Genomic DNA, 22,805 nt, shown 5'->3' on the forward strand with positions numbered 1-22,805 from the left:
TTTTCCACTTCGAACACAGCGTCCAGACTGGCTCTGTGCCACACCCAGTCTCCTATCCTGTGGGCACCGGGGGCTCTTTCCGCTGGGATAAAGCGACTGGGGCATGAAGCTGACCAGTTACCTTCTAGAGCCGAAGTAAAAAATGGTGTAGCCGTACTTCCACTCCGCCATACATCTTCATGACGCGATGTTAAATTAATTAAACACAGGAACTCCTTTACCTTTACCACAAGATAATTTATATAACACCCAAATATTCGAAACAGACGTAATATGAGGAGTTGAAATTAGGCTTACATAATTACCATGTGTTTATTCCTTTTCTTAGTCATATATTTCATTGTAATTGATGCAGATAATGTAAAATATTTAATTGCAATATATTAGACATTTTTCGGCCAATCAAGTGACTACCATGAGGTCTCTTACAATGCTACACAAACAATTACATCTGTATGTAAACTAAGGTTGAACCTGTACTTAATCGATTACGTACCACGTCATGAAGACGTATGGTGTAGTGGAGGTATAGTTCTATTATTCTTGACTTCAGCTGGAGCTGAGTGGTCATCTGCAAGCCCCAACTGCCTCACACCCGGCACCCATCGGGTAGGATGGGCCCCAGAGATGAGATGAATACCGTGACGTAGAGAAAACTCTCTTGTTCCTGTCCAGAAATGGCATCTGCGTGTACATAAATTATTGCTATTCATTAAACACTGAAGTATGACAGTTATGTTAAGTTGGAAGCAGTTAAAGACGAAAAACAAAGACGTTACACTAAATTTATTGATCAGTTATTTATATATTGTATGTGTTTTGGCCTGGCCTTCATCCGGCTGTATAAGTCTTTACTAATTGACTGGGTGTTCATTGCGTCGACGATATTTCTGGCATGAAGTCTCCTTTGGTGTAAGACTGTTTATTGGGTATAGTCGGAATAATGACAAACACAAGTCTAAATCAGCAAAGATATGTGGGAGCTTATGCACTTCCACATTGGAGTCCTGTTCAGAGAGTTCATAATACACCTCGTATCTGTCTCAACTCTCCTACGTCAGTTCATTTATATGCCACATAATAATAGCAGCACTGTGTTAAAAATTGGGTCTCACGCTCTGCAAAGGAAGGTTAAATTTTTCTGTAGGTTGATAGGAATAGCTACTTCCTGTGAAACTATCGGAAAATAAACTGAAATGGACTGAAATAACCTGCATTCCGGATCAGTGAACAGTTCTACGTCGGAGCTAAAGCAAGCATTAACAATTTAAAAATAAAATTCTATATTTAACTTTTTAGGACACCATAATTTAACGACCCAAAACGCGGGTTTGGATTGGTGAATCGGTTTATTGAATCTTCACTAGTCGTAACTACAATTAGTTCTTACACTCTCAAGATTACTGTAACTATAACATATGTAATATCATACAATTCTGGCCACACTGCTGTTCCCTTGGATCTTCGGAACTCAAGTGAAGTCAATTCCCATTTCCGTGTTCTCTCATATCCTCTCGGCACGCACCACGCACAGAAAACACAGTTCTATTGTTGCGTAGCGCAGACCACACAGAAAACAAGTCACGTCAGTCCATTGGCGCGCTGATTGTTGCCTAGCAACGAGCTATAAACATAAACACTGTTATCATTATGGTGAGATTCCGCTGAGTGTCAACTAACGTTTCGTAGAACATGTCACCTCCATCTTCATGATTGAAGAATAAGCCAAGTAAGAAACCAGCGTGAAACAGTAGCAAGTGGACATATCTCTCCGAAACAGCGGTTGGCTTTAAACGGACTATATGAGGTTATATCCCAAAAGATAGAACTCTTAATAACCACCGCCGTGACACTACCAAATCCTTTATGTAGCCATAAAATTATACTTTTCAATTTAATTTATGATAATGTAATAATGGGAACATAACTCTCAGCAACATACATAAGCGTACTTATCAAGAGTTCAGTTATCTGTATTTCGATACTGTGGTTATTCGAACTTATGTGTTTGTAACTCCAGAAGTCTATAAACAAAGCAGAATATTCTTCTCATGGCTCAAATACACCTATAAACGTATGTTTAGGCCCACTCTTGTTTCTAAATAGAACGAAGAAATATTTGTAGCCCACACAAGTAATTTGCTCACGCGTAAAACAAACTGAACGCGAACTGTAATTTGTAACACAATTTCACAGATATGTACAGTACTACGAAAGAATGTTAATGTTACTTTTAATAATGTTAGCAATATCTGTGTACCTGAAAGCTTTTGTTACAAAGAATTACCAGCAATTCTAATATATTACCGATTGTTGTTCACACTGTTTACCTGCACTGTACAACTTATACAAAGAAATGCACTTGTCGGTGATGCAACTGATCAGTCGGAAAACTACTGAACAGAATATGTCAACTTGTTAACTGAAGCACTTGATGGTCGCCGCCAGTTTCTGCAGGCAGATTTCAATACAGTATCTTGTGCAAAACAAATCATGCCTGTCTTCTGGTGGAATGACCACTAGTGTAACAACACAACGTTGTCAATGGTGTTGTCCTGCTTGGAATTTAAATTAGCAGACCACATATGCTATTCCTCCTACACACACGTTCGCACGCACGCACGCACGCACGCACATTGTGGTCGATGCTCAGTCACTTTAAACTTCTGTGACCCTTCTCGTCCAGAATCAGGAAACCTCCGTAAGTTCTGAAGGGCAGTGAAGTGGAAATATTAGGCAATACAAGTGTTAAAAATTATGTTGACCATTTATTGTATTCCGGTCTAGAAAACCGAGATTAACGGCCGTGGGGATCTGTTGCGCTCACCACGCGACACCCTTTATCCGCTAAAGTTGGCACTAACTTCGCCGACAAGCGGCGGTCGCTCGGTCGGTATAGTTCGCTTGCGGACTACAGGCCACGGAGGTTGTATTTATTTAAATAAATAATTTTCCTAGGGAGTAAAGCATGGCCGGCGCGTAAGGCTGACAACCTTACAGCCATCTTTGAGCCGATTGTCTAGATAATGTGGGAGCCTCAACGTCTCACAACCCTATGGGAGTTCATGGCCTGTTACAGGGATAGCTTTACTTTTTCTTTTTTTTACTAATCTCATACTTTCACCAGAATTTATGGAGACGTTATCTTACGATACACATTCGGAATGCTTTTATGTGTGATGATGTACATGTAAATCCAGATCTATAACATGGCATTTTCAGGAAATTATTTGTGAAAATATCATGCAACATAAAAGAGCTCTGTCTTCTGGGATATAACGCTGTGTAGTCCCTTAAATTTCAGGCGACGTTTCAGGAACATGTCGCCTTCAACTCCAGAGCCGAAGAGTAAGATAATGAAACATGTCGTAAGGAAGAGAAATAAAAGTGAAAACAGTCGCATTGGGGACTGAATATATTGTGCGTGAAAGATGAAGAATTTAGTAAGCAGAGTTAAAAATGCTGTGTTTCATGCTGGCTCCTTACTTTGGATTATCCTTCTATTCTGCAAATTGAGGTGAATTGTTCGTCCGAAACGTCGGTTAACTTTCAATGCAATACATGGTGCTATATTCTAGAAGACAGAATTGTTCATAACCACTGCTGTAAGAAACTCGAATCTTACAACCTATGACATAAGTCATGACAACCAGTACTGGAGGAACCAACCAGGAAGCCAGAACTTAAGCGGACAAGTTATGCGCAAAAACATCAAAACCTGTATATTAATTTCCTGTTGGATTTTTTTTTCAGTGAAATGCGAAGGGAATGCGTTTCTGTATTGTAGTAGCTCTACATACTAGCTATTCAAGCGTTAATTACACAGTGCTATCCATTTTTTATGGAAAGCCAGCCTCATGTGTGTTCGACATGGGCCGAGATATTAATATTAATGCCCCCTAACGTAACAGCTCGGAAACTAAGTCTAGCAAAAGCTTCACACTTTTAACAGCCTACACGTTGAGTACGCGATGTCTCATTCAACATTAAAACTTTTGATTACTTCAAACGCTTGTCATATTTGGGTTCTCCGCTCCTATTCATTAAAGGTTTATTCGCACCTTCATACTGAGTTGTAGACCCTAATAAACATTCATCAAGCATATGGCAGAACATTGACAATAATCTGAATTCCGCCACATGACACAGCAAGTGTCGGCAGGCGTTCATGGCGCCAGAACACTCCGGCCACCCTGAGACGAAAACTCATATCGTAAATTCAAGTGAACAACGCAGGTTTAGCACTTATATGCTATGCATTATGGAGGCTTCTTTATGAGGTGTGCTGTAAAACGTGCCCACATCTGAATACACTTGTGAATATCTACACTAAAGGAAACCGCGTCCGTGTTGATGTATCTTGTTTGTGGGTTCGTGGGGAAAGGAGAAGCAACGGTCAACCAATCTATGACCTCATATTCAAATCCCGAGCCATAATGTTTGTTACTTTGTAGCTGAAGTTCGCGAATGGCTTTAAACCTGCTGATAATCAAACTGAACACATAAAATTTTTGTCCTCCCTTATATGTAAGCTTATTTATGCCCTTCTGTAATCATGTGACCTTTTATGTAATACAAACAAATGTTTACCCGATTTTTTTGTTCTTGTAAAAATCGGTTATATTTAATGTACTGAATTACAATTTGTTAAAAGCAGGCCCGTTGTTCATTACTATGTCCATCTTTCAATAGCAATGCGAGTTCGAGTGAATAGACACCCCCCATGTGCACTTCAAAATGTCGCACCAATCGTTTAATAACACAGAAGCAGGGACCGTCAGGTCGGCCTAATTACATCACTATAGCATAGGTGAGTTGTGAGAGGTCTTTGTATCGGCCTACCGTAATCGCGGGGACAGAAGAGCTGAGTGGGTGAGCACCAGAACTCCTCTGCACGAGCATACAAGTATAAAGAGAATAGTTATATGGTTCGTTGAATTGAATCCCAACTGTCTGCTCCACAGACTTACTACAATAATGGTGATGAATGAATTCTGCTTAAAGTTCAGAAAACGCTCTTCTTTAGCACAATGATTGACTTATCGTATATTATCTATTGTCCTATTTTTATTTAAAAAGACGTTTCGAAGGTTGGATTCTCCCTGTCTTCAAGTATGATAAATATACATAACTAGTCCCCCCGGGACCAGCTCTGTCGATTGGGTTAAAGTAAGTAGGCATCTTACATGAGGATAGAGGCAGTGTGAAGTCTCTGAAACGTCATTTTGAATAAAACTACAACGATTGATAACGTCCATAAAGTCTGTCATTGTGTTCATATGTCATCTGCATAAAATGTTAGATCTTACTTTTTCTCCATGAGAAAGCTCTTCATTGCTTTGTGGGCATGATGTGGCCCCATACTGTCATATTCTTAATATCAGCTACCTCTGTTCATACAGAGTAAGCACTATAGAATGCAGAATTTAAATGCAATGTCCCAGTATCTCTGTGGTAATTTCAAAATGTTACACTGATTTTTGTACAACTGCTGAGTAATGAGAAACAGCATATATTAGTCCTAACATTTCTGTCTCTGCTTCCAGTGTATTCAGATTTCTGCTCGGGTGTTAAAATCTGCCACACACATCTAAGTATGCACGGGGTTCCCTTTCAGGTTTGATTTTAGCAATAATTCTGGAAAAAGACAAGTAGTCAAGACATGCCCCGCAATTCACGGAACCTGAGGGTTCATTACGACTGCACATCACTGGTCCTTATCCAATTCACATTTATTTCTCAAGTGGTCTCTTCTCCTCAGGTTTTTGGACCAAAATTTTGCACACATTTCATCTGCCTTATGTGCTACATGTCCCCAACCATCTCATCTCCCTTCATTTGATCCTATGCATGACAGCTGTCTAAGAACTTAACTTCATACAATACTGTAACTGAAAGAATGTTGTAAACAGCATGTAAGGCTGCACCATAGCTCAAGTGGTTAGTCGCTGGCTTCCCACCGCGGCAGCCCCGGTTCGATCCCAGGTCTGGTCAAGTGGGATTTGTGGTGGACAAAGTGGCGCTGGGGCAGGATTTCTCAGAGTACTTCGGTTTCCCCTGCCAATCTTCATTCCACTAATTGCTCCACAATCACCCTCACCTATCATCTGGGACTGATACAATAGGCCAGAAGTGGCCACAGTACAAGGGGCTTAGTCCCACCCCACTAGCAATAAAAAAAAGCATGTTAAGTATAGCAACAAAACTTACATCAGTCATGGAAATGAACAAAAATACGTTTGCCTCATTTCCTTTATGAAAATTATGTAATTTTTATGCTCTAACATTTATAACAGTATGAATCCCAGGCACTCATTTCCCAAACTCAGGGACGCAGGCATTGTACGTTAGTTCTGATGCTGCAAGCAGCTTTTGACAGATGCTTACAATAATATTTTAATTATGGGAATTAATATGTATGTTATATTTTGGTAAACAACCTCCATAAGAATAAACACTCACACAAAATCAACATTCACATATTATAAAAAAAGAATATGTGTGTGTGTACAGTGTAGTTGTGGTTGATGATGACAACAGCTTTTCCCTGTCCACTGTTCCTACTGGTGGACTCAAGATACCAATCCCCTTTACACCCTACCTTTTAAAAAAAGAATGGGGGTGTGTGTGAGTCTTGTCTCTCTCCCCATAAGCAACTCACCAACCTACACACTTTGACCCTGAAAATGGAGGCTTCCTGTACCCCTGAAATGTCAGCAACATTACCCACAACCACACAGTATCACTACCCAAAAACAGAATTGATATCAGTAACTAACCACCAACACTTAAAATCTGCAAGTGTGTGCCTGAATGTCTGTTTATATCTATAAAATTCTCAGACACTTCAACTACATAAAACACAATAGTCGGTTTACAGCCTATTTCTGTATTGCCTGCTGGGTAACTGATGAGGGCAAAACTTGAGCATTTGCTACAGATGGTTGTTGTGGTGAAGGATACAGAATTTCCAAGAATTAATCAACAAAAATGTGCAGCCTCATGAAGGCCATTATGGAATGCTCCCTGTACTGCTGCAGGATAAATCCTGATGGTATGTTCACCTGCAGAGAAAAGTCTACATATCACACCTTGTCCAGAGGTAGGGGTCAGTGCAACTGGTGTGGGCAGCATATCATAGTCACCCCATGTGGACCCCATGGCCACGAAGGAGTAAGACCAATTGCCCACATATCAGTTCTTCAACAGGTCACTATGGTCTCTCTAGGCTACAGCACAGAGGCATTGCCAAATACACCCTTGAGAACAGCAATTCAGCAACCCACTATGACATCACTTACATTTTCCAAGATGGCCGTGGCGTCTCCTGCCACTAATGGATAATGAACTGGTGCACAATAAAAGTTCCAAAACAAAAACAACTATCCCCTGCTTAAAGCAGACACTGCTACATAACACTTCATTACACTTAACTAGTCATTTTAAAGATATACCAACTTCATAAAGAAAATGAAAGGAAATTTCTACGCATTTTAAAAAGTAAAATGCAATATAAAAAGTAACATGTTGTGATATACTACCACAGTCAATAAGTTCGTGGAATGGCCGCAAAGAGTCATACAGGAATTTCTTGCCAATATGCTTCAGCAGAGTTTTTGACAGCTACATCAATATTGGCAGACTTGCACAGTGGCCAACGGCAACTATTTTGAGGGCCGATGTGGATCTGCGTAAGTGTATGTGAATACCTTGTAATATTATGTGATAAAACCACATTACACGAACTTAATGACTCTACCACGTATACCAAAACACTGAAAATAATACCATAAAACATATATATGGAAGCGCTTGACATGGCTGCCAAGTATAGCTCTCCCTGTGACCTGTAAGAAGGTAATTTAAATATCCGATATTTTGATTTCTTACTGAAACTTTCACCTGGATACTACCAATTACTGTTTCATATGTGTTTTTCATATTACAATATGCCGCCCTCTAAGACAGCTGTTATATGCCGAATGGAATTCCTAGAACACTCTAGTGCAAGTAATATGTAATATTTTTACAAACATACTGTCAAAAATTTGGAGAGACTGCTAAACAAAAGCAATACTTCATGAACCTAAATAATAACAATTCTAACATGTGTAAATAAACAAGAGCAATCAGTATATTTTCAGTGTGCCAAAGAAGGTAAATTTACCTGATATGTCCACGTCTTCATGCTGTATTGAGTATGCTGATCTTCCAGCTAATACTTTTATTTTGTGGTGGGAACCTAAAATGTGGCTCTGTAAATGAGAAATCAATAATCTATAATTTCCTGAAACATTTCTTAAAATTTAGTATAGATAACCCTCTATATTCATGGATTCGCCATCTGTGGTTCCATTTATTTATGGCTAAGCTCTCTTCAGTATATAAATATTTTTGCACAGCTTTGGGATCCCTGTTGTATCAGCAACATCTTGTGAAATGTAACATGAATAACTTCATACTTTAACGCAGTTCAGATGAGAGGTGGAGGATGTTTGCAATACTGCTTACTTATGGTACCTACACGCATACAGATTCTCTCTCAACATACATCTCTGTCTCATTCACTGTCCCCCCCCCAAATAATCTCATTTGTATATGAAGCTGCATTTTGTATTCTGGCATTGTCCATTCACATATTATGATTCCAATTAATGGTGGCATCAAATGGGCATCACTCCTGCTTTGTATTTAGAAGGTTACAGTTTCAAATTTTGGTCCGCAGACAAGCTATCCTGACTGGGATCTTCTTTGTGGTTTTCTGGTTCTCCTCAGTCCCTCTGAGCAAATTCTGGGAGAGTGCCATGACTGCAACCATGACCTTTGGCAACAAATACTCAAATTTTCAGTGGGCACCGCCCCAGGTTCAGTGTCAGGAAAACTTCCTTCAAGATGGAGCGGGCTTCTCCAGATGCCGTCTTCTGCAGCGTGTAGTGTTGGTTTGACTGTCTTTTGGGCTATCCAGTGGCGATATCGGGCCTGGTGAGGCACGTATGTCCCAGTGTCGATGGTCATGAGGAATGGTTTTTCATCGATCCAGCCGCGTGACTAAGCTAGGGTTGGCCCTTTCTGTAATGACAGCCTGCGTGTAGTGGGAAGGCCTTAATGTGTATGCCAGCCCCCCCCCCCATTCACCAGCATGTTTCCCGACAGTTTCCCATCATATCTCTCTACTGTTTCTCAGTCGCCATTTGAACCTTCTTGCCGGTTCCCATGTGACTCTCGGAGGTCTGTCGTCTAGTTTTTGGTGCTGGTGGTTGCTTTCTGCCTTCCTCCTGTAGACGGAGTTATCCTGGATGTGGCCTGGATCCCCACAGCTCCAGCATGCCGATTGTCTTTGGTGTCTTTGTCCTGTTTTGGGTGGTTGGCTCCACTGGAATGTCCTGGCACTCGTTTTTTGGGGCCTCGCTCCTAGCAGCATGGCCTGCAGCATGAGGGCCTGCCTCAGAGTTTCATTCACTGTTTTCTCTCCTCCCAGTGGTAGCTGAACTTTTATGGTGGTGTGTTCTACCCCATCTGTGAACGACTTGCCTGCTACCCTCCTTATATGGTCCTCGGATAGTGTGGGGTAGGGGTGATGGGCCAGCTGTTGGACGGCTGCAGCAAATTCTTGCAAAGATTCTATGAAATCCTGGGTCCTTGTTTTTAGCTGGCTTCGATGAGAGGCCAGGTGCTGGTCCCCAAAGCAGTCCTCCAAGGCCTTGAGGGTTTCTTCATAGGTCGCTCCATTCGCGACTCCATGTAGCATGTCAGTGACCTGGACCTGCAAGGTGGTGAGTAAGTACGTGGATTTTTCCATTCTTATCCAGCAGTTGTGCTCTGTTTCAATCTTGAACTGGTACCAGAACATGGCCCATGACGTAGACCTGTCAAACTTCAGTGATTTTGGTGCAACTGTGCCGGTTCCTGTTCTTTTGCGCTTGGCCTTGTCTCTGGTTTCGTTCAATTGTGCCTGGAACTCTTGCTTGGTGGTCTCAATCTTGGCTTCCATCCTTTCTTGACATCCTTATTCCAGGCCTTATTGTTTGCGTCTTAACCTGAACAATGAGGCCAACCTCTTTGTGAAGGTCATTTCTCGTGTCTGCTAGGGTTTCCTGGAGGCTCTTTGTTCATGTATCGAGGGAAGTCTTTACTGCCTGTAAGTCCACCTGTGTTTCATCAGTTGTCTTGGTCAGTTCCTTATGCAGACCCTGCACCTTTTGGTCGACACGTGACGCTTTCCACCCAATGCTTGACGGTCTCCTTGGACTTGGACCAGATGCAGTGTATTGTGGCCTCCATATTGGTGTCGATCTTGGCCAGAAGGTGTTCCGTCATTTGTTCCATCACTTAGTATGACAATATAACTACCTACTGCTGTCTCCAATCCATCAATTCGGTCAATCCAATCCCACTTCTGACACTAGTTGTCGCATGTATGAGTGATTACAGATGGGGTTTAAATTGGTAAATGGATTTACTGACACACTTACAGATCATAAGTATAATTATCTATAGTGCTACTGTTTATTCACACTCTACAATTCGCTACAGCATATACTTAAGTCTTCTCAATAAGTTGTGTGTACACTGGTTGTCTGGTAATGGCTTCCAACAATTTCCTCTGCTTCCGTGCTCATGGTCTGATTGACTGGCAACTGTCCCACAACTGTTGACCCTCAGCTCAACTTGACTGCAATCCACTAACTCAATTCAGTCGGTCAAGCGACACCAGCTCGGGGTGAAGCTAACAGAAAACACTGTTCCCTTGTTGATGGACCGCATGGCAACACTGCTTCCTGCAGCTCTCCTACTCTTGCATGAGGTCACCACAGACGTGATGTGTTCCTCTGTTTCATGTGTGTGGGCTATTACCTATTAAGTGGTCTGCATACTACAATATATACTTGTACAGTCATGTAAGCTCGCAAACTGCAAGGTTCATTACTTTGGAACCACCATATAACCATCAGCGAACATGTATATTATAGCAACATTTTATGAAACAAAATAAAAGCTGCAATTTGAAATTTCTGTAGCAATAAACAATCAGAAACAAGGTATATCAGCTTCTTATAATTACTGTGATGGATCTGATCAAAGCATTAAGCTATGGAGCTAGAAACCCCTGTTTCTAGGCAAACACATTCCCAATGCAGTCAACAATAGAACTTCAAACTTTGATTGCTTAGTAGCAAACGTTTCAATAAACATGTTTTGTGGCAATGAATATGCTTGGAGGAATTTCAATGGATAAGAGCTAGCCTATATATGAAACCGTGGATTCTCTTTGTTCATTGATTCGTGAGGTAGACGTTCAAGGAAGTCAGAAAGTGTTTGGTAAGGCAATTCAATAGCTGGGCTAGACAGGGTTCATTACCATGCTACTAGTAGGCAGATGTTGAAGACTTTATGTGTTATAGTTAAAGTAATCTTTAGAATGTTATTAATTATTTGTAGTTATGACTTGTGAGTGTCCAATAAATATACTCATCTACTCCAGAACCCATCATTATTAGTCACACAAACATGATGTGACATTATTTATATAAATCTCTGAAACTTACCTAACAGTGCAAGACCTGGGTTTAGTGCACTTTGGTGTTGGTTTATTATACTGTTGACTGTTGCATCAGAACCATAGCTCTGGAAAAGAAGAGAAGGAGCTTACCTGATAAAGATTCTTATTTTACATTATGCATTAAATGGAAGAAAATTTCCGCATCAGGGCAATATTTTAGAGGTTAAACAAAAGGAAAATGATAATAGTGAGACATCTTGTCAGAAAGCAACATTTGATTTATTTATACTGCTGCTGCTGATGCTGTTATGTCTGTCAGTTTGTCTGTTGCCTTCAGACATGGTTTTTGTTCACCTTCCTGGCCACTGCGCACATAGACAAAGGAGTTAGAATCAATTTGTGAGATGGAGACAGGACAGGTTCTATTACCCTGAGTGTAATGGTAATCAGGTTTGGCAGAGGGGAGTTACAGATCAACCCAGGCATAAAACCAAAGGAAAGGCCTCATGCTCTTTGCATTCCCAAAGTTTTATATTTAGAAGAGGTGAAGGTTTCAATCTGTAAGCAGATCTAACCAAAGATAAAATTAAGTACCCTCTGAATGACAGTCCGGTGCATAATCCCAAGTAATCACCAGATCACCTACTTGATATTTATTACTTGGTGTATTTTTCCTCCAAATATTTTGTAGCTATAAAATGGAGTGCAGACAATATACTGTCACACAGTATGTTACTACAGACAGTGTTTTGGATTGGATGATTGGATTTATTTACAACTTATACACTCAACTTGGAACTACAATTAATTATAGCACTATCACAATTTCCACATGTTACACTTCACTGTTACACACACTAGTGTCCTCAGTCTTCACCAGTCATATTCATAGTACTTATATCAGTCTCACATATAAGGTCTTCTTGTGCACAGCCCAGTTCCTTTCTTGTCATTATTCTCAATCACCCCTTTGACTGTTGACTCTCAATTCTCAATCTAGCTGCCTGAGATCCTCAATATATAGCTTTGGGGCGTCTCCCACAGAAAACACAAATTCCTCTACTGTTGTGTTGTGGGAGCCACCCACAATGAATTGATCAATCAGTGCAGACCACGGCAGCCACAATACCCACTGGTTCAAGTGCCATCTAGTGACTACATGCCTCCAACATGCTAGTCGTCAATCACAGTCTAGGAACCATCCGTTGCTAAGCAACGGCTCGGTAAACACGTTACCATAGAGATAAATTCTTGGAAACAAACCATTTCTCGGTGATAAACAGACGTTTCTTTAAATAAGATATTCAGAGATTTTTTCTCTGGCAGTCAGTCCTAACATTATATAACAGGAGCGCGGTCGCCCGATCTAACGCCGCCTGATTATTTTTTGTGGGGACATTTGAAAGCGCAAGTTTATGCCAACAAACCGCGAACTACAGAGGCTTTAAAAGCAAATATAAGTGAGGCCATCCAAGAAGTGACACCTGACGTATGGGCAAGGACTTTCCAAAACATGGCGCGCCGAGTCCAATGCTGTCTGGACGCAAATGGTGGCCATTTACAGCACTTGTTATGATGTCACCAGACTTCACATGAACTGAGGTGAGTCCACTCCAAATTTCGTTGCAATATCTTTACTAGTATCCGAGTTATTAATGAAATGCCGGGTTCCGCTCCGAGTGAAACACCCTTTATTATCTCACAGAAGGTGTAAAACAAAAGGAAAAACTGTACAATTAGATCTGTTGCCATGTATATACAACAGGAATAAAACAGACTACATCCATTTCAATTCAGTTCATACTTCATAATAATCTGAGTTATATCTTCATATTTCTGTATCTTACGCAAGGGTTTAATGAATGATTAATTCAGGAGAAACATATATGATACTGCAATAATCTTGGGATACCTGCCTGTGCCTAAAGTTTGCATTGGCATAAAATGTTTTAAATACATTATGGGTTCATTTTGAAAATGTGTCATAATATTGTGCCATATAGACACGTTGCAAAGTGGTGATGCTGCAAACAACCATTACTGAGTAACGGCTCGATAAACACGTTCCCACAGCAATGATTATGCACGCAAGAACAGAGTTACCGTTGGAAACATCGAGATTTTATGTGGCTCACGCTGAGATGTTATAAGCAAGAAACAAAGTCAGTTGTTAGGCAGTTCTGCATGGGCAGCTGTGAAGAAAGGACTTGACGCCAGAGGCAGAAGAATCTTACTTTTAAAAGCCGTTATCAGGAAATATCTAGTGAAGACACTGCAGGCTAGAGAAGGCTTTGAATGTAGTGATTTGTAAAGTGTAGAAATCAATGACAGTGTTAAAAGTTATTTGTAGTTATGACCTGTAAGTGGTCAATAAATCTATTCAAAAAATCGAACCCCAACTATAGTAACACATGCTACATGACAACATATGGGACAGTTAACTAGTACTAATATAAGATTTGAGGTCTATGACACCTGTTTAATTTCATAAGTTTCTACCATGAAGACAGAGGCTCGTGCTGAAATCTCAGTAACTGCATACAAAACTACATGATTTCATTACCCAAGAGACTACATTCACATTTATGGAAATCCATAGCAAACAGTAAGCTGCTCACCATTTGTGGCTGCTGCAGCAGATCAGTTGTCCATATTTCATTCTTGGCATTGTCCATATCTTGCATCAGATCTGAAAGAAGCTTCTGCAAGCTTGTTGCTTCCTTATCCTTGTCAAACTTGAGTAACACTCGACATAAGCTTTCTACTTCTTCTGTAAGGAAACACACACCACATCGAAATTCACTTCAAGGCCACGAAGAATTATATACCAGGCTCATTTACAAGAGAGGAACAGTTGGCAAAGCAATTTGGAGACCTTTTACTTTGAAACTGATGATGATACAACTTACCGATATACTTTAGTTTTGAACATTGATTACAAATATAGAACAGCAGTGTAATCTAAAAATTTCATTACAATGAAACTATAAACCCATAATTAATAAACATACTACATAACATTTTCTGTGAGACTTTAAGTTCCCACAGCTGTGAAAATGAAGAGTATTGTTTTCTAGGCAATGCAACATAGGATAAAAGTACCAAATTTTTAGAGGAACCTGTTGCTTTCAAGTTGGACAGAGGCAGCTGCTTCCTCTGTGATGTTAGTACCTTTCTAACAAACAACATAAAGTAACAGGAGGTAGAAATCTTCATAACATTACTTCATATTACATTTATACCTTACTTCATTATGCATAATACCTTATTAATTGTAACACATGCATAGAGAAAGAAATGTGAGCATACACAGCAGTATGCTACATCATGATATTTACACCCATGTTACAAGTAGGGAAGTGTGCTTGAAAATGTCCAAGTATTACTTGTATAAGCTGAGAGAAAAGTTTAAGGAATAACCTTCACTGGTAACCAACAACATACAACTCTTTATTGACCGTCACAACACAACGAACAGAAAAAATCAAGGACAGCACCCAGCTATGGTTTCGTTACATGTTTCAGCCACTAACGGCCATCATCAGGCAAACACACATTAACAAACATATACCATAAACTGCAGTACATTAGATTGGATACAATGTTATTAATCATTTTAAATACTTTGCGTAAAAATACAATACGTCAGATTATATAAAAAAAAAAACAAACTAAAAGTTGTTGTATAAAACAAGATAAAATTGATGTTATATAACATCGAATCAGTCGTTGGTATTTTACTTTTCATACATTTCCATGGACAAATTGGAAATTTGATATTTCTTTTATATAAGAATGCATAGGAGGGCCATGATGTTGCAAATTAATTAATTCTATAGTCGGTGCCTCATCTTACGAAGAATTGTCCGTACTGTATGGAAAGTAAACAACGACTCTGGTAATATTTCATATTTAATTAAGACTTCCTTCAACTCATTTATGAATAAATTATCTTTATTACTGCACAGATATAAAACTTTATCAACAATTTTACCTTGAAATAAAATAAAACTTTATTTCCCTTCATTCATTCTCGCATTTTAAAACAAATTTTCGTTCACAAACACAATCTATTATTAATGTCATATAATTGTTCCCTTAGTAATTATTACAACAATGTTATAACTACCTGTATTTTTGTTTCTATGTTTATTTGACAACACTGTACCAACAGTACACACAGTGCACAGTCAAATGAGAAATGAAAGGATTGTGAGTAATTAGTTAGTTAGAGAGGGTGGGTTTCCCCATGCACCGCGACCAGTTTGATCTATTGTGCTTCCCTCTATGATATTCTACCAGTCTCTATACCCTACCAATAAATGGTGCGTACCATCAGTCCCGCTGAGCAAGCGAGTTTGGCCACTTGTTTAGCGGTTTCTATAATGCTTCCCCCATCTATCAGAGGCCTTAGAGACTATTGTTGGGCAGGAAATGTCCTGTAATTTGGCTCTGTGATCCCCTTTGGGGATATGAGGTTCTTTTACGTGCCGTAAAGTTACGACACGGGACACACAGCTTAAAGTCCCTCCCGGAGGACTTGTTCCCTGAATTTTTCCGCCCTTAAAAATTCGATGACCCCCGCCGGGTATTTGAACCCGCGTACCACGAGTCATGAGGTGGGAACATTACCTCAAGGATTGTGAGTAATTAGCAGTAAAATGAGATGTGGAAGTGACTGCAGTCCGTTTTAAGGTACGTCATGACAGTTGCCTGGAGGGATGAAGGAAAGTCAAGGAAAATGTCTGCGAGAATATAAACTCTCCTGTTTAATACTTCAAGTATGTATTTTCTGAATAAGTAGGTATTGCAAACAGTAAGCTGTGTTTGATAACAAACCTGTAGCATTGTTAGTAGCTGTAATGAGCTGATGCAAGGCTCGAATCAATGCTAATTCCTCGTACACACTTCCTTCTTTAAGACTTAACATCTTCCGCTGAAGCTTACGTCTGTTCTTACTTGATCTGCTGCTGCGCCTACAGAAAAAGAAATATCAAACATGAAGAAAATTAATGCACTAAAATATGCAAGTAAAATACTTTACAGTAATTTACTATACTCACATTGATACTTGGGAACCGATGTGTGACCCATGAAGAGTTGATGCCATAACACTGCTCGTGTCTGAATATATGTCATATTCTTCTAGCGGGTCACCATCTTTTTCTGAAACATATAAAGAAACGGGTTTGCTAGAAAAATTATACTCAGGGTAATAAGAACACATAATTATTACGTTCAAACAGTGATACTTTCACTGGTGGAACTACATGAACATAGCTGTGCATGTGTGTGTGCTTAGGAAATGTTACATATGGTATCCATCAATAATTATTAATACCGTATTTACGCATGTATAGGCCGTGTGCGTGTATAGGCTGCAGCACAATTTTCAGACAGAAATTATAGAAAAAATAATTTTCTTGGAATATTATTTCAGGAGTAGAACACCCTGTATTACTAATTATGAATATAATTTTTTTAAATGAAGTGTGATTTCGAATATTTCGAATATAAGCCGCACCCCAGTTTTCCTCTTGAATTTTTGGCAAAAAATGTGCGACCTATACATGCGTAAATACGGTATGTCTGCATATTAAATGAACTGATCAAATTTGCGGCAGCATATACGCTAATATCTTCTTGGATTATCAGCCAGGTCAATGTTGAGTTAAAAACCAATGATTCAAAGATTTCCATCAACAGGGTAAGTGTGGTGAATGACCATATATTTATTATACACATATACACCTGTCAAGTTGATGCCTCTTCCTATTAATGTACTAGGCAGAAATGCAGAACCAAATAGTGTGGCCACCCACCTCACTCTAACCTGTCATCATGCTGATTCTAAAAGAGTTCTGAAGATGGTGTATAATACTCAGAATTACCAGCTTTTGGACTCTGTTCATCGTCTGGTATTCTAGAAACTAGAAAACGCAACGTTTTTAAGGGACCCAACTGAGTAGGTGTCTCCACCCCATTACCTGATGATGGAAACAGATCCAGTTTCTGAAATGCTGAGCTTTCTAGTTTCAAGAATACTCGATGATGGACAAAGTCCAAAAACCCAGCAATTCTGAGTATCACCATGCTATTTAACCTGGTATCCCTAAAAGGTAAAAAAAGGTACAGTTGTCCTGTGCTTAACTAATTAAGCTCTACACCATGAAGATGTACTGGGAAGTGGATGTACACTTTCTTGACCTTGGCAGTAGTTTGAGGTGAGTGGTCAGCTTCACGCTCCTGCCGCTTTACCCCCGGGAAAGAGCTCCAAGTATACCCATTGTATAGGAGGTTGGGTGGACCCCAGAGCTGGTCTGGATGATTGGAGAAGTGAAAATTCTTGACCCTACCGGGACTCGAACTCCAACCTGTCGTCCAGCTACACTATCCCTACTGTCAGTTACTTTGTTTTCTTTGTAGCATGTTCTTCTCTGTGTTCGTGTTGGCAAACAAAATAACTGACAACAGGGATACCAGGTTAAGTGACATGGGGATAGGTTGGAGTAGGATGGGTGATCACATAGTATGACTGCCCTCTTGCTGAATAGTATGCCAAAAGAAGGGTGCATCGATTTGACAGACTATCCATATCAGTGATGTATGGTCATTCAGCACATCAACCCTCATGATGGAGAGAGATCTCTCTGAAACACTGGTTTTTGACTCAACATTGACATGACTGATTGCCTGAGATTTTAGCATATTTATTTGCTGTGAATGATTCAAATCTTACACCACGATGTCCTATTATTGATTTTATAATACAGTAAAACTTGGTTATAGCAACATCGGTTTCTGCGACACCTTGTCTATTGCGTCAAATATTCAATGGTACGAACTAATTCCTCATAAAGCAACTGTTTTTATACCTTGCTTAGTACGACATGCATAAATGCATCAACCTCATATGTAACGTCATTTTCATTCCTGAATTTCTCTGATATCGTGGGAAAGTTCGATGTGTCTGCCCACCCTCACTTTCTCTACTTGCTGATGTGACTGTCCTGGAAGAATACGACCCCGGGCTGCAAGAGGAACGTGGGTTTTATGCGAAAACAAGGGTGTGGGGTGGGACTGCGTGAATAGTGCAAGAGGACGCGGCAAGTTGTTAACTGCATTCCTTTCCTAGAATCTCGTCTAACAGGACCTCACATTGTCTACTTACCCTGTGCTGTTCCTGCCTAAACCCAGAGAAGTGCAGTAGCGAAAACATGGCAATGAAAAGGAAAGTTTTAAGCATTCAAGAGAAAGTTAAAGTGATTCGTGAAATAATGTGTGTATTGTCAGTGAAAAGCGCTGTAATATGTCTTTGATATTACACATTTGGTCAATTCCACGTTAATGTTACGTTAGTCTGTACTTAACTACGTATTTCACTAAAAAAATGCAACATTTTAACTCTGTTTTGGTAGATTTTTACGTGACTAACATAAGGCTACTGTGGAAGTGCCCATTTCGGTTACAACGACATTCGTTTATAACAACACTATTTTTAGGTCCCTTTGATGATGTTATAACCAAGTTCTACTGTATTTTTTTTTTCGTTTAGAATTTGTCTCTTTAGTGTTGGCTTCTATTTTGATAGTACTCTGATTTAATGGACTCTGGCATTTAAATTATGCATGGCAATAGGTGCTAGGCTTCATGTGTGTGGAGTTTTGTAATGTTTGTCTTAATCCTTGCTGAAGGTTTATGTTGTGTTTGGTTTATATATCCTGTCTGGTATTCATTCTGGTGTCCAGAGAAAGGACCTTGCTTCAACGATTGGTCCCAAATAAGCAGGCTTTTACCTAAGGATGGACACACAGTTCAGTCTCCGATATATTGTTTTTAAATAAAAAAACAAGACAATGGACAATATCCAAAAGTCAATAACTCTGTATGGTGGAGCTATATCGCTTACACTTACCAGTGTTAAATTCACTTTACTTTTCAAACAAAAATTTAAATCTAAATTCTGTATCATTTTCACATAAGTTCAGTTTTGAGCTTAAATTTTACCTTCTATTTGACGCTGCTCTTTATTTGTTCGCACCACATTTAGTCTACTTTTATATGTAATGAATTCCTTTTGAGCACTCATGAATTGGGACGTTAGCTGCTCCAAGTGTTCCATTATTCCTGGCTTCACATGAGTCTCTGTAACATAAGGTTGTGTCAGATAATAAAGCAATTAATAGTAACGAATAACTAATTCTCCAGCAACAGAATTCATATGTTCAACATTGCTAATTAGGAAGCTTAGCGCAAAACATGACTGTGAACCGGTTCCAGTTCCATTCCCATAACCTGTTTCCCTGATATCCATCTTAATATCTTACCTTTTCTTGGTCTTAATGTCCAAAATGTTTCTTTACCAAAATTCTGCATCATTTTTTGTCTAGCCCATCATACTCTTCAGTTCATTTCCTTAACATAAAGCTTGGTGACTTTTGTTAAGTCCCAAATTCCTCATTATATACTTACCTATCATATCAGCTCTTTTGTGATGATAAGAAGACCAAACAGCCTCATTCCACAATCTGCCTTGAGCCAATACAGCAATGCTTTCCTCCACATCACCTAGATAATCACAGAGAATCTTCGAAGCTTCACTGAACTGGCGTCTATCTTTTAAACTTGACGCCAACTCCTGGCACAATTCATGCAACTTGTTCTCCCTAGAAGTGCACATAAAAAGACAAATTTAAACAGTTAAGTAAGAAAGCCAGGGTGAAGTACATAAAATTAAAATTCTCCACCAAACGTCATAAATGAGTTGGGTTAGCACTCCATCTTCATACTTCTGAGATGCCAGGTGCAAACCTTGGCCCAGAGACTGGGTATCCTAATTTTCATTGGTCTCTCTACACAAATGCAAATGCAAATTAGGACATGACTGCTTGCTTCCACATCCTTTCCACCTTGCTACTCATTAACCACTCTATATCATATATCACCAGATACTGAAAATGTCATTAAATAAACCATATATAAATAAACAAATACAATCCTAAATGTTATTTTTAGCAGGTGAAAAGAATGATTTCTCACTTAGATGGAACAACTAAGATTACAGGTATTTAAGAAGGTACTAGGAAAAATATCTGAACCAAACAGGACTAAATAACACATAAACGGAGAAAATTACACAGCTGGGAACTTTAGAACGTTTACTTCATTAATATTCTTAGAATATTAAATCAAGGAGGGTGAGCTGGTCAATATTTGCATAGCTGGAAAGAGCAAGAAATGAAATGAACAAATGGAAAATCTCACCACTTTGGAGACTAAAATGTATCCATAAGGATAATGCTAGAATATGCCTTGAAAACTATATTACGGGAATTTGAACTGAATGTTAAAGGCAGAAATTTACATTGACAGTGATAAGCTTTCGGGTTTTGTAACAACAGCAAATTTCTTTTGAATACCTGCCAACTAGGGAATACTGTACTAGCAACTTAGTACACAGTACACAGTAAGGAAATTGTAAGAGACAAAGTTAGCTATGGGGCTCGATACAATCTGAAGTGGTCGTACAGACGTCTTTGTTTCTGATGTAGGAAAGTTGTGGAAGGAAGAGGCATAAGCATATGAGCTAGATTATTCTGATAACCTCCTTCCATGTCAAAATTCCAGTTCAAATTACTTTCAGTGGCTACACAAATAACTCTATAGGTGTAGTGGTGTTGTCAGGACTGCCATTGTGGTGTTCTTGAAGTGGACTGGAAGTGAACTGATGACATATTTTACAACTGCCAAACATTATGGATATAAAGACAGATTACTAGCCCCTTTGTGTAGTCTTCTCTCATGTTGCAAGTTTCTCCAATGTAGACTGCTCCACATTCACGTGGGAGCCTGTACACGTCTATCTGTTCTTGATCAGCATGAGAACATGAAGTGACCTGGGTGAAGGGCAACATATGAACTTGATGCTGTGTGCTGCAATTCTGTGATTGTATCACTGGATCCTCTCCTATGGCAGAAAGCCCTACAAATCTACCAAGGTGAATGCTCATTCTCACTGTCTTTGGTGTGTCAAATCCATTTCAAGACCAGCGTTGTCAGAAATATGCTTTGTCCTATGTAACCATGGAAAGGAAGCCAACAGATGGATTGCTGAGTTTTCATCCTCAGATGAAAAGGTGGGAGGCATCAGTGATTGATATCAGCACTTTCTCACAGGTGCTTCCCACCCTTTCACCTGGGATAGATATGGATCCAGTTTCCAAAACACTGCATTTTGAAACAGTGTAGAATTAAAAGCCAAATTAATCATTAAATTTATTTTTATTTTACTTGACTGGGTTTGACTGATCTTCTTAACTACAGCAATTCACTTTCAATTGCTACTATGAGCCACATGTTTTGGATTATGCTGAAAATCTGAATTTATGATGAATATTATATTGTGTTGTCTCTAGGAAGATATAATGTAATATTATGAACATCTTGGAAACTTTCGAAAGGACTCTGGTTCCTATATGACTGAAGACAGAAATAACTGCATCCATGCACTGAAATTCCATTTACCTGGAACTAATTTTCGCTTAGTTCACAAACACCACTAGTAGTAGTATTCTATGTGAGGGTGATAAGAGCCCTGATCAGAGAAATAAACTGCTAAGCAGAGATTTATTAGTGCCTGATGTCAGAGGACCTCTCAACCTTCGAAACAAGGATGCAACACAGATACGTGCATCCTGAGGAGTGGCATTTTGGAATTCAAAGGAGTGGATGTGTTCCTTGATAGCTCAGCTTATATACATAATTCTGTAATTTCTTTGTTTCAAAGTTATACTTAAATCACATCCAGCGTATAACTCTAATTATAATTTAGGGGGGGAAAAAAAAACATTACATCATCCCCACAGCGATAATTGTACGAGTGCAACATAAATTAATTTTTCTACAAGAATTCAATAAGTGTAATCCTCTAATAAATGTGGCACACTGTGGCTTCTGCTGTGGTTGCTACATGTCTTCATTGTATAGTGACCCACTACAAATAATCTCACCTCTCTGAACCATGACTTATCCACAGTCATTATTTGTCCCAATTACCATGCCCAAATTTTTTTTTCTCTTGGCACTACAGCCCCAGTGGGCCTAGGCCTACCTCCATGAACTTCATGCCCAAATTACTTATCCTCATTACCAGTTTCAGTATAAATTCCATCTTAAATATGTCTGCAGCCCAGTCAATATTTCCAAGTTGCTTGCAGCTTTTCAGAACACTGAACGATGGGCAAAGTAAAGAAACGCAGCAATCCTGAGTTTTATACACCATCAGAAACTTTTAGAAATGAGAAGC

At 39.4% G+C, this 22,805-nt stretch overlaps 1 protein-coding gene across 3 annotated transcripts in view; it reads right to left on the minus strand.

The window, feature by feature from the left end:
* Positions 1-1,584: 1,584 nt before the first annotated feature.
* Positions 1,585-22,805, minus strand: part of LOC111863836 (elongator complex protein 1) — a 34,196-nt gene continuing 12,975 nt past the window's right edge. Inside the window, exons 8-15 of one of the 3 annotated variants that reach the window (XM_023850566.2) lie at positions 19,973-20,166; positions 19,508-19,645; positions 16,564-16,666; positions 16,340-16,476; positions 14,119-14,270; positions 11,547-11,625; positions 8,168-8,255; positions 1,585-1,624 (exon numbers count right to left, since the gene is read on the minus strand). In XM_023850566.2, the coding sequence (XP_023706334.1) occupies positions 8,185-8,255; positions 11,547-11,625; positions 14,119-14,270; positions 16,340-16,476; positions 16,564-16,666; positions 19,508-19,645; positions 19,973-20,166 (874 nt within the window). In that variant the 3' untranslated portion in view covers positions 1,585-1,624; positions 8,168-8,184. Of the gene's footprint in view, positions 1,640-6,134; positions 7,065-8,167; positions 8,256-11,546; positions 11,626-14,118; positions 14,271-16,339; positions 16,477-16,563; positions 16,667-19,507; positions 19,646-19,972; positions 20,167-22,805 lie in introns of those variants that run through there. The other 2 variants (XM_023850567.2, XM_023850568.2) reach the window with 2 other exon arrangements.

The sequence above is a fragment of the Cryptotermes secundus genome, unplaced genomic scaffold (assembly GCF_002891405.2).
Source record: "Cryptotermes secundus unplaced genomic scaffold, Csec_1.0 scaffold46, whole genome shotgun sequence".
In the NCBI taxonomy this organism is placed as follows: Eukaryota; Metazoa; Arthropoda; class Insecta; order Blattodea; family Kalotermitidae; genus Cryptotermes; species Cryptotermes secundus.